Raw genomic sequence first — 12,895 nt, 5'->3', positions numbered from 1 at the left:
GAGGTTGGTGGGCCCCAAGACACAACCCAAAACAAAGGTGGGTACCAGGGTAAGAACTGGGATGCCACTAAGGCATGGTGCCATAACTGTAGACAGACAGGGCACCACACCAAGGACACTTCTTGTCCCAAAAACAAACCCCCTAGCAAAATCCCAGGGGTGACCAGTGTAGCCATTGGGGATGACTTCTCTGATGAGGAGGTCTTCATAGCCTTCAACTGGAAAAAGGGCCCAACAGGTGAGGTGGAGATTCCAGAGGGAAGTAGACACTTCCACCACCTACTGGTGAATGGAATCCCAGCCACTGCCCTGAGAGACACTTGTGCCAGTCACACTATTGTGCATGACAGGCTGGTGTCCTCAAACCAGTACATCCCAGGTGAGATGGCCAGAGTAAGAGTTAGCCCAGACAGGGTCACTGATAGGCCTGTGGCTTTTGTGCCCATAGAAGTGGGTGGGACTTTTAGCTGGAGAAGGGTGGTAGTCAGTACAGACCTCCCCCTTGATTGTCTCCTTGGAAATGACTACCCAGAGGTTAGTCAGAGCACAAGAGAGGAACTGGTCCAGTGCCAGTCCTCTCCCAAGGATTCTGAAGGTGCTACCCCTGCAGTAACTGCAAGTAGGCCCCAGAAGAAAAAGAAAAGAAAACGGAGTAGGAAAGGTGGACAACCTTTAGCCAAGGTTCTAGCAAGCCAAGGAGATTCTGCTCCAGTAGGGGAGAACTCCAAAAGTGCCACTGGTACAGTCCAACCTGACCCACAAGAAGTCCTGGCTAGTCAGGCAACTGTTAAGCCTGAGTGGGTGGCCCCTCAGCTAACAGAAGAAAGAGTGGAAGAAGGGTGTTTACTACAAGATGTGGTAACCCCCCACTCTAATACAGCAGACAGGCACCCTGAACCCAAAGAAGCATGTACCTTAGCCCCTTCCCTTGTAGGTGAAGAGCTAAAGGTGTGGTTCTGGGCACTGACAGCTGTCAGTGGCCTCTGCTGGGTGTTAGCCTTTATGGCTGCACTATCCTTGGCATGGTGGTCTGACCCCATGCCAAATAGCAAGTTAGGCCCCCTGACCCTGTTGGTCATGGTGGGGTTACTCCAGCTCTGGGTAACCTCTTTGGGTAAGCTAGGGGTGTCCCTGGCTAAGATAATATTAGCAGAGGTGGATACCTCTAACCCCAAAATAGAGAGAATGGGTGAAGACATAAAAGAGACAGACAAGAGGCAATTCAGACTAGGTCCTATCACTGTGGAAGTGGGTCAGTTCCCCAGAGGGAATGACCTGAACAGGAGGATGTAAGGCAGAGTAGGCCCTGCAACAAACCAGCCTATTTCCTCTACTCTTCCTCGCCTGACAGACTAGGAAGACTCTCCCAGCTTTGGCTGAGTCTCCTGGCCTGTGGGCTGGGGGGGGCTTGTGTAAAGAAATGGCTCCCTGTTGCAGTTACCCCCCACTTTTTGCCTGATACTGATGCTGACTTGACTGAGAAGTGTGCTGGACCCTGCTAACCAGGCCCCAGCACCAGTGTTCTTTCACCTAAAATGTACCATTGTCTCCACAATTGGCACAACCCTGGCACCCAGGTAAGTCCCTTGTAATTGGTACCCCTGGTACCAAGGGCCCTGATGCCAGGGAAGGTCTCTAAGAGATGCGGCATGTCTTATGCCACCCTAGGGACCCCTCACTCAGCACAGACACACTGCTTGCCAGCTTGTGTGTGCTGGTGGGGAGAAAATGACTAAGTCGACATGGCACTCCCCTCAGGGTGCCATGCCAACCTCACACTGCCTGTGGCATAGGTAAGTCACCCCTCTAGTAGGCCTCACAGCCCTAAGGCAGGGTGCACTATACCACAGGTGAGGGAATATGTGCATGAGCACTATGCCCCTACAGTGTCTAAGCAAAACCTTAGACATTGTAAGTGCAGGGTAGCCATAAGAGTATATGGTCTGGGAGTCTGTCAAACACGGACTCCACAGCACCATAATGGCTACACTGAATACTGGGAAGTTTAGTATCAAACTTCTCAGAATAATAAACCCACACTGATGCCAGTGTTGGATTTATAAAAAAATGCACACAGAGTGCATCTTAGAGATGCACCCTGTATTTTACCCAATTGTTCAGTGCAGGACTGACTGGTCTGTGCCAGCCTGCTGCTGAGAGACGAGTTTCTGACCCCATGTGGTGAGAGCCTTTGTGCTCTCGGAGGACAGAAACAAAGCCTGCTCTGGGTGGAGGTGCTTCACACCTCCCCCCTGCAGGAATTGTAACAACTAGCAGTGAGCGTCAAAGGCTCATGCTTCGTGTTACAATGCCCCAGGGCACTCCAGCTATTGGAGATGCCCGCCCCCTGGACCCAGCCCCCACTTTTGGCGGCAAGTCCAGGAGAGATAATGAGAAAAACAAGGAGGAGTCACTGGCCAGTCAGGACAGCCCCTAAGGTGTCCTGAGCTGAGGTGACTCTGACTTTTAGAAATCCTCCATCTTGTAGAAGGAGGATTCCCCCAATAGGAATAGGGATGTGCCCCCCTTCCCTCAGGGAGGAGGCACAAAGAGGGTGTACCCACCCTCAAGGACAGTAGCCATTGGCTACTGCCCTCCCAGACCTAAACACACCCCTAAATTTAGTATTTAAGGGCTCCCCTGAACCTAAGAATTTAGATTCCTGCAACTTACAAGAAGAAGAGGACTGCTGAGCTGAAAACCCCTGCAGAAGAAGAAAGAAGACACCAACTGCTTTGGCCCCAGTCCTACTGGCCTGTCTCCTGCCTTCTAAAGAAACCTGCTCCAGCGACGCTTTCCCCAGGACCAGCGACCTCTGAATCCTCAGAGGACTGCCCTGCTTCAAGAAAGACTAGAAACTCCTGAGGACAGCGGCCCTGTTCCACAAAGACTGCAACTTTGTTTCAGAGGAGCAGATTTAAAGACCCCTGCAATCCCCGCAAGAAGCGTGAGACTTGCAACACTGCACCCGGCGACCCCGACTCGACTGGTGGAGAAACAACGCTACAGGGAGGACCCTCCGGCGACTCCGAGACTGTGAGTAACCAAAGTTGTCCCCCCTGAGCCCCCACAGCGACGCCTGCAGAGGGAATCCCCAGGCTCCCCCTGACCGCGACTGCCTGACTCTAAAATCCCGACGGCTGGAAAAGACCCTGCACCCGCAGCCCCCAGCACCTGAAGGATCGGAACTCCAGTGCAGGAGTGACCCCCAGGAGGCCCTCTCCCTTGCCCAGGTGGTGGCTACCCCGAGGAGCCCCCCCCTTGCCTGCCTGCATCGCTGAAGAGACCCCTTGGTCTCCCATTGAAACCTATTGAAAACCCGACGCGTGTTTGCACACTGCACCCGGCCGCCCCAGTGCCGCTGAGGGTGTACTTTTTGTGTGAGCTTGTGTCCCCCCCCGGTGCCCTACAAAACCCCCCCTGGTCTGCCCTCCGAAGACGCGGGTACTTACCTGCTGGCAGACTGGAACCGGGGCACCCCCTTCTCTCCATTGAAGCCTATGAGTTTTGGGCACCACTTTGAACTCTGCACCTGACTTGCCCTAAGCTGCTGGTGTGGTAACTTTGGGGTTGCTCTGAACCCCCAACGGTGGGCTACCTTGGACCCCAATTTGAACCCCGTAGGTGGTTTACTTACCTGCAAGAACTAACATTACTTTACCTCCCCCAGGAACTGTGAAAATTGCACTGTCAACTTTTAAAACAGCTAAATGTGTTTTATGTAAAAAGTATATATGCTATTATGATTGTTCAAAGTTCCTAGAGTACTTACCTGCAATACCTTTCAAATGAGATATTACATGTAGAATTTGAACCTGTGGTTCTTAAAATAAACTAAGAAAATATATTTTTCTATAACAAAAACCTATTGGCCTGGAATTGTTTCTGAGTGTGTGTTCCTCATTTATTGCCTGTGTGTATGTACAACAAATGCTTAACACTACTCCTTTGATAAGCCTACTGCTCGACCACACTACCACAAAATAGAGCATTGGTATTATCTCTTTTTGCCACTATCTTATCTTTAAGGGGAACCCTTGGACTCCGTGCATACTATTCCTTACTTTGAAATAGTGCATACAGAGCCAACTTCCTTCATCTCTTCTCTCATCTCTCTAACATGTTCTTTAGCTTCCCTCCTCTCTTCCTCTGTAATCTACTCATTACCATTTGTGCATCCTTTATTTCCATACCCTATTGTCTCGTTCTCTGCATGCCAATGCTTTTACTCATTACCGTCCATCACCCTTGCTGCATATGAGAGTATGTGCGTGTGTTTCTTTGTAGCTATTTTTAACATGATTTAGTTGTGTGCTTCTCTTTACCTAAGAAAACTGTTAATCATTACATCGTTGAGTGTGGATATGCATTTTGGGTATTCAAGCTACTCAGCATGGAGAAATGCTCGAGTATCTGGGCGATCATCAGTTTGTACTGCCTACCTCCACACATTAGTCACAGCTCCCGACCTAATTTCTCACTAATGCAGAGGAGGTTTTATGTGAACCATTGACAGGCCTTATGTACATTTCAGGGAAATGTCCACTGCCAATTTTGTGAAAATCGTTTATTTTTAGGCAAGGGAGCGGTCATGGTTCAGGTCACAACTGTTAGTCCAGAATAGAAACCGAATTATCATATGCAAAACAGTCTACTAAAAATTCACACACATTATTCTGTTTTTACATTGTTTCACTTTTGTAGGCTTACCGACACCTTTGAAGCCTTCACATTGAGCCTCCTGTCTACGCTAATGGTTTCTGGGCCAAATTCTCCTTTCTATAAATCTTTGATAGAAGCCAATCTTGGCACTGATTTTTCGCCTGATGTTGGGTAAGTGTAAATAGTCAAGTGGTCATAGTTCATAGTGTATTGAAAGAACTTGAGAAGCTGGAACTACCTAAATGTATAAGCCCCATCTATCCCATTAAACCCCTTAATTGTTGTGTTTATATTTTAAAAATGAATTGTTTTGCTTGTTAACTAAGTACTGTAACAAAGCACACCTTGACCACTAGTCACATATTGCTGTATTTCTAAAAACAAATTGGAGCATTAGTCTCCCTTCTGGTATCTTTACTGATATTCCTGAATAAGTCTGTGTGGGATCCCAAAATATTTTACTAGAGAAAACTATTTTGTTAACTATATATCCTAAAACTAGGACAAATTACTTCATTTCTCAAAAAAATAATAATACAGTGGCAGTCCCTAAACAGCTTCTAGCCCGGTAAACAACCTACCTCTCTTAGCAAAAGCCACTTAAAAATGCGTACAAACCAGGAAACTGACCCCTTGCTGCATTCCCCCCCCCCAACCACACACACTTTTTGGTATTTGATGCTAACTGACTGTGTTGGGGTTCTGCTAACCAGGCCCCAGCACCTGTGTACCAATTGTTTCCACAATTTGCATACCTCTGGCACACTGATAAGTTCCTTGTACAAGGTACCCGTGGTACCAATGGCCCCGTGGCCAGAGGGGATCCCTAAGGGCTGCATCATATATTATGCCACTCTAAGGGACCCCTCACCAAACACACGCACACTGCCACTGCAGATTGTGTATGTTGGTGAAGAGAAAAAGTCAAAGTCTACATGTCATCCCTCTGTCGGTGTCATGCCTTCCAAACACTGCCTGTGACATAGGTAAGTCACCTCTCTAGCAGGATGTACAGCCCTATGGCAAGGGTGCACTATACCACAGATGAGGACATAGCTGCATGAGCAATGTGCCCCTACAGTGTCCAAGTCCATTTTCAGACAGTCTAAGTGCAGTGTAGCCATATGGAGTACATGGGCTGAGTTGGTCACTACGAACGCCACAGCTCCATGTTGACTTCACTAAATGCTGGGAAGCTTGGTATCAAACTTCTCAGCTCAATAAACCTACATTGATGGCAGTGTTGAGTTTATTGAAAAATGCACACACAGTGCATCTTAGAGATGGCCTCTGAAATTCACCCAACTCTCTAGTGTGTGTGTTCCTGTATGCCAGCCTGCCACCACCGGGCAAGTTCTGACCCCACGGGTTGAGGGCCTTTGTGCTCTCAGGGGTCAGGGACAAATTGCTCTGGGGGGAGGTGCTTCACACCTCCCCCCTGCAGGAACTGCATCACTTAGCGGTAAGCCTCAAAGGCTCCTGCCTTTTGTTATGCTGACCCAAGGCACTCCAGCCAGTGGTTATGCCCCTTCTCTGACCAAGTCCCACTTTTGGGTGGCAGGTTTGGCCGGAAAAGTTTGTAAACAAGGGAGAAGTGTCCACCCTAGCTGAGGCCACCCCTAGGGTGCCCAGAGCTGATGTCAACCCCTCTCTCCAGGATCCTCCATCTTGTTTTGGAGGAAGTTAGCCAATAGGGTTAGGAATGTGCCCCCGCTGCCAAAGGGAGTGGGCACAGGAAGTGTGTAGTCACCCTCGTGGTCAGTAGCCATTGGCTTCTGCGCTCTGACCCCTGTAGTGCCCCTAAATGTAGTATTTAGGGACACCCCTGAATCTTGCTCTTCAGATTTCTGGCGACCTAAAGAAGGACTGAAGATCCACACCAGCAGTGAAGACTGCAGACGACAACTGACTTGGCCTGAGCCCTACTGGCCTGTCTGCAGCTACAAGATTCCTGCTACAAGAAGATGACTTGTCCTGTAGGACCAGCGACCTCTGCTGACCCTCGGAGGACTGCCTGCCTTCCCTGAAGACTGGATTGCTCGAGGACAGTGGCCCTGTCCACAAAGAAACCTCCAGCAAGGACTCCAGAGCCGTCCGGCTATGCAAGTCCTGCCCACTCTGCACCCAACTCCCACTGCCCGAGTCCAGGGGGCCCACCTGACCAGAGAGAGTCCACAGGCGATTCCGACCTTGAGTTCACTCCTGGTTGACTCCTCCTGACCACCATGATGACACCTGCAACCTGAATCTAGAGGACCCCCCTCAGCGCGACTGGATCCGGTGAAGATACCCGAAGCCTAAAGGTACCCCTCACCCCCACCCCCCTGGCCTTGGTGAACCCATCTGATGGTCCATCAACTTCCAAAGAAGCCTCAACATACCTGTCCAGCCACTGGTCTTCTTCAGCCGACCCCCTTGGACCAAGCCTGCATCCTCCTTGTGAACCTGGAGGTCATCTTTGAAAAGCATTGGGCACCCAACACTGTGTTTGAACCCTGCACCCAGCTGCTTCCCCTTTACCCCCGGCCAAGGACCCGTGCCATGAGACCTTGGGTAGTTACTTGCAAACCTTTCACTTCAGAGTGCCCCCAGTCACCCTAGGATTCCACTGGGTGCCTGAAACCAACTTTGACCCCTGCACCCGGCTGGCCCAGTGTTGCTGGTGGTGCACCCTTGTTATCTTCCTAAACTTTGCCCTGTGAACACCTTAACCTCCGAAGGGTGGAATTGTAAGTCTAGTTCTTACCTGTAAACTGTGTATGTACTTTTCTTCCCTTATGGCTGCATTTTCTTGAATGAAAATAGCACTAGGTGTCCACTTTTGATATTGAACAGCAGAACAAAGGATTTCCTGTAGGGGGGGTGCAATCTCCTCTCCTTAGGAAATAGGTGTTGTAAGGCTGGGGAAGGGGAGCCTCTTGATAGTCGAATCTGGAGACTCACCCTTCCCCTCCCCTCCCTCCCCCCCCCCCCCCCCACCCCCACCACCACCACCACCACCACCCCTCCTCCACCCCGCAGGGAAGTCCCTAAATAGACCTAACAGGGGGCTTGGTCACTCCACAGAGTGACCACCTATCAGAGAGGGACACTGACGTCAATCACCTATCCTGACCAACCAGATGCTCCCAGGGGCCTTTGCACATCCTGTTTTCAAGATGGCAGAATCAAGTAGCCACCTGGAGGAGCTCTGGGCACCACTCCCCTGGGGTGGTGATGGGCAGGGGAGTGGTCACTCCCCTTTCATTTGTGTGTTTTTGCGCCAGAGCAGGGACCCAGAGTCCCTGGGCTGGTGCAAACCGGATTATGCAAGTAAGGAACCAAATGTGTGCCCTTCAAAGCAAGCCGGTGGCGTTGGGCGGCTACCCGTCCTCAGCCTTGTAACACCTATTTCCGAGCAAAAGGGTGTTGCCTTACTCCCCCACAGGAAATCATTTGTTCTGCCTTCCCCTGCTTGAGCTGATCAAGCAGCCGGAGGGCAGAAACCTGTCTGAGGGGCTGCAGCAGCATGGGCTGCCTGCAAACCCTGAAAGACTAGTAGGAGCAATACTGGGGCTGTCCTCTAAGGAGCCCCCAGCGAGCATGGAATCATACCACCAATATTGGCATTTATATTTGGGTATGATTCCAACATGTTTGACACCAAACATGCCTTGGTTCGGAGTTAGAATTATGTAGCTGGACCACAGATGGCCAGTACATGGGTAAAATGGCTTCCCCACACTTAAGAAGTCCAGTGCATTGGAACTGGCGTTCGTGGGGGTGCCTTTGCTCATGCAGTGGGGTCCTCGCACACAGGAATCTGCACCCTGCCCTTTGGGCTAGAAGGGCCTATTGTAGGGGTGACTTAGTGACCTGGTGCATGACCAGCAGTGAAAGGGTGAAGGGTGCGTGCACCTTTTCACGCAGGCTGAGGTGACAGCCTGCAGACGCAGTTTGCATGCGCTCCCATGGGTGACATAACGCACATTGCAGCCCATGGGGGAACCCCTGGTGTACCAATGCCATTGGTACCCAAGTACCATATACTAGGACTTACAGAGGTACACCAGTGGGCCAATTCTGGGGTGTAAAAAGTACCAAAGCAACCAAATGTAGAGGAGAGAGCACAATCGCTGAGGTCCTGGTTAGCAGGATTCCAGTGAAAACAATCTAAACGCACTGATAAACAGGCAAAAGGTGGGGGTAACCATGTAAAAAAGAGCGACTTTACTACACACTATCCACCAGCCCCCAAATCCAGTGTCAAACACTCGAAGAGGCACAATGCCCCCTCTGGCCATGGTCAGCACAGAGTAACCATTTTGGCTGCCTTGCACTCCGAGCTTGGTGCCGAAACAATGTAAAACAAAGCCTTTGTAATGGAGCACCTCAGCGCTGAGCTGACGGTTGACGTCCACAGCATCAACTCCTAATGGAAATTTGGTACTGAAGCACAAACTTGTCTAGGACTTGAAAACTTCGCAACCTGCTCCGAAACCTGATTTGGGCATGACAGTCAAGCCTATCCTTCACAAGCTGCAGGAGAAGTTGAATGCTCAACAGAAGCAAGTCTGTATTCAGCCTCATACTGGCCGTTTTCTTGCCAGGTCTTCGCCCACCATTCCTCCTCCATCCGCAAGGCAGTTGTCTTTCCAAGAGGCTCTGGACTCTCCAATACCACAGAAACAGAGGAAGAATTCAGACAAAGCACCTAGTCCTGTGCCTCTTCCACCACCCCATTCCTTGTCTCCACCCCACTTTTTTTTAGAGCCCCTCGATATCTCTCCTCAGGGATGACCATGGTTCAGGGCAATGTATCTATGATGTAGACACTCCAGTTGACCCAGACTTATAGCCACCCCGTTCCTTCCCTCCTGACGATTCCACAGCTTAACAGGAGTTAATAGGTAGGGCTTCTGCCTTTCATGATGTACAACTCCACAAGGAACCTCAGAAAGAGGATTTCCTCTTTGAGACTCTCATCTACACAAAGGTCCACCCATTACTTACCCATGTTAAAGAGTATATTACGCCGTACTGACGATTTTTCTAAAGACCTGGGAGCTAGAGTAATTGCACCTAGGATCGATTTATTTTTTAAATACAAGCATTGCCCCATCAGATGCTATATATTTCAGGTGCCAAGTACCATCTGACTCACCGGTGATTACAACTGCTTGCAGGGGGGGCCAATTCACAATATAGTGGTGAAGCCTTGCTGCCCGATAAAGAAAGTAAACATTTTGATGCCTCTGGGTAAAGGGTTGTGACGCAATCTGCCAGTCATTCGCGCATTGCCAAATCAATGGTTCTGCTTGCCCAATACTTCTGCGCACATAGGGTTGAGATGGAGAATCTCCTTCAATATCTCCCAGATGAACATAGAGAGGACAAGAGCTTGTCTCAGAAGGCAAGATAATATCAAACACCTCCTTACACTGTGCGCTGGATGCTGCTGATACAACTGTTAGAGGGATCAACATGAGTATTCTCTTTTGACGCCACGAATGGCTTCGTATTTATGGTTTCAAACCAGAGGTGCAACAGAGTCTACTCAATGTCCCATTTGACAAAGAGCATTCTTCAGTCCCCAAGTCACCCAGACCTTAGAGACACTTTCACAAAATCAATGGGGCCTCTCTAAACATCTACTCTCTGTGGCTCTTTCACCGCACCAGGTTTCATGGAGGCTCCAAAGCCATCTCTTCTGAGGCCTCCCCCTCTCACCAAAGCATTCAAAGCAAAACCCTTCTCCAAGAGGCTACTTTAGCGGCTCATACAGGGGCAGTAATGCCAAGGGGATGAGCAAGGATGCTTCCCCAGTCCAGTGGTAGGTCAATTAAAGGGTGTTCTACCCACATGGCAATCAATAACATCAGACCAGTGGGTGTTGGACATTATCCAACATGGCTATTGTTTGGAGCACCTCCCAAGATTCCACCTTGCACTCACCGGCTATCACTGGAACATCAAATATTACTCAAACAGTAAGTCTAAGCTCTTCTCCTCAACTGAGCTATAGAACCCGTCCCTCTTCAACATCAAGGACGAGAGGTATACTCCCTATACTACTTAATACCGAGAAAGGATGGCTCCTTGTGGCCGCTTCTTGATCTAAGACCACTAAATGAATACATCCTTTCAGAGCACTTCCACATCGTCGCCTTACAAGACGTGATCCCTCTCCTCCAACAGGGTGACCTTATGACTACACTAGACCTAAAGGGTGCCCATTTTCACATACCTGTACACCCAGCTCATCGAAAATATCTCAAATTTGTGGTGGGTGGCAAACACTATCAGTTCAAAGTCTCCCTTTCAACGTGACTACTGCGCTTCGAGTATTCACCAAGTATATAGCAGTAGCAGCAGCTCATCTACGTAGACAAAGGATACACGTGTTTCCATATCTGGACGATTGCCCTATCAAAGCCAACAGTGCCAACAACGCACTGAGATTACAATAGATCACTCCACAGCTTGGGATTCACCATCAATGCTCCCAGGTCTCACCTACATCCTTTACAGTTAGTGGGGGCTGTTCTAAACACACACATAGGATTAGCCTATCCAAACTCTGCAAGAGTTCAGAATTTTCAGACACTATTACCTCAATTAAAAAGAAAAACAAATCAACAGCTTGCAGTAAGGACCGTAATGTGCATCCTAGAGATGTGGCTTGCTGTATTGCCCTAATACACTATGCACAATTACACGTGTCCATTACAGGAATGTTTAGCTCAACACTGGTCCCAGTCACTGAGTCAGTTAGAGGATCTAGTGTTGATAGACTGCCAAACTCATCATTCTCTGCAGTGGTGGAATACCCACAATGTATTGAATGGGTGTCCTTTTTGCAACTCTGTTCCCCACATCACAACGAACACATCACTCAAGGGATGGGGTGCACATCTGAAGGATCTCACAGTACAGGATCTCCTTATCAACTACCTAGAGCTTCAAGCTTGTTCAACTAGCATTGAAAGCATTCCTACCTCACCTCATTCACAAGGCTGACCTAGTTCAGGCAGACAATATGACAACCATGTACTATCTACAAAAACAGGGTGGGACCCGGTTTTCACAATTACCTTGTCTAGCACAGACCATATGGAGGTGGGCCTTACATCACAACATTCATCTGTCAGAAGAATATCTCCCAGGCACAGGCATCTATTTTGCCCATGCGCGTTATCACCAAGAGAAGTCACTCTACCTCGTGACTCCAAAGACGGCTGTGAAGAAAGAAAACCTGCACAAATACAGACCCAACACTAGATAACACTAGTATGCAAAGTATATGGATCTACAGCACTACATGCCTCAAACAGATGCTTACAGGGTAAGTAAAATATTTCTTCCATAATCTGCACATTTTCCAACAGTATAAAATTGTTCTTTTCATTTGTAGTGTAAATTTGTAAAGTTTTTTATTTTGCTTTCACAGGTATAACGGCAATACAAGAAAAGCTTACTTTAGTGTAGGTCTGCAAGGGATAACGGAGGAAGGCATTGAAACTGTGAAGCAGATTATTTCAAGAACGATTGATGAAGTAATTGAGTAAGTAGCAATTAATTATTTTGGAGGTTTGTCATGGCCTATGCATTTTTTTAAAATTTGTTAGGAAAAATGTAGATAAACTTCACTTATGACAAACCACTCTTGTCTGGTGATGGTAGTTGCACAGTGTGATTCAAACTTTTTATCGGTTCTTGCCACTTACTAAATGTGATTATCGAACTTCCACTTTTTATGTAGATTGACTGATTCAGGATCTGATTGAACACGCATAGTGGTTAACTGAGAGATTTGTGTGTATTTATGTTGCATGCAGTGGTGAAATAGCATGAATGTGTGTTTTGTTTTCTAGGAGAGGATTTGAAGAACAACGAATTGAAGCTCTGTTGCACAAAATAGAAATTCAGCTGAAACATCAATCAACAAGTTTTGGACTTGCTCTAGCCTCAGTAAGTGCTGGTTTGCGTTTGTTATATTATGTTAAGTAGGATTTATAAAGCGCAGGTTCACCAAGCGTCTCTTGGTCTATATTAATACTGTAGCTTGAGGGCCACCATGCTACCAGACCAAGGCCTGTTTGAACAACAATGTCTTAAGACATTTTCAAAATGAGTTGAGATCCGTGACCTGGTTTTTTTTTTTATAGGCAAAGAGTTCCACATGGTAGGGGTACATCACAGAAAAACTCCTGCCTCCAGACCTACTCCTCAGATTTTTATGAACAACCAGTTG

General features: G+C 48.3%; 1 protein-coding gene across 4 annotated transcripts in view; it reads left to right on the top strand.

Moving 5' to 3' along the window:
* Window positions 1–12,895, top strand: part of PITRM1 (pitrilysin metallopeptidase 1) — a 392,977-nt gene that overhangs the window by 75,284 nt on the left and 304,798 nt on the right. For all 4 annotated transcript variants that reach the window (XM_069211204.1, XM_069211202.1, XM_069211206.1 and 1 more), the window contains exons 10-12: window positions 4,705–4,833; window positions 12,092–12,205; window positions 12,516–12,612. In XM_069211204.1, coding sequence (XP_069067305.1) covers window positions 4,705–4,833; window positions 12,092–12,205; window positions 12,516–12,612 — 340 coding nt within the window. The remainder of the gene's footprint in view (window positions 1–4,704; window positions 4,834–12,091; window positions 12,206–12,515; window positions 12,613–12,895) is intronic.

The sequence above is a fragment of the Pleurodeles waltl genome, chromosome 10, assembly GCF_031143425.1.
Source record: "Pleurodeles waltl isolate 20211129_DDA chromosome 10, aPleWal1.hap1.20221129, whole genome shotgun sequence".
NCBI classification, from domain to species: Eukaryota; Metazoa; Chordata; class Amphibia; order Caudata; family Salamandridae; genus Pleurodeles; species Pleurodeles waltl.
This window is presented reverse-complemented; position numbering and strand designations above follow the sequence as displayed.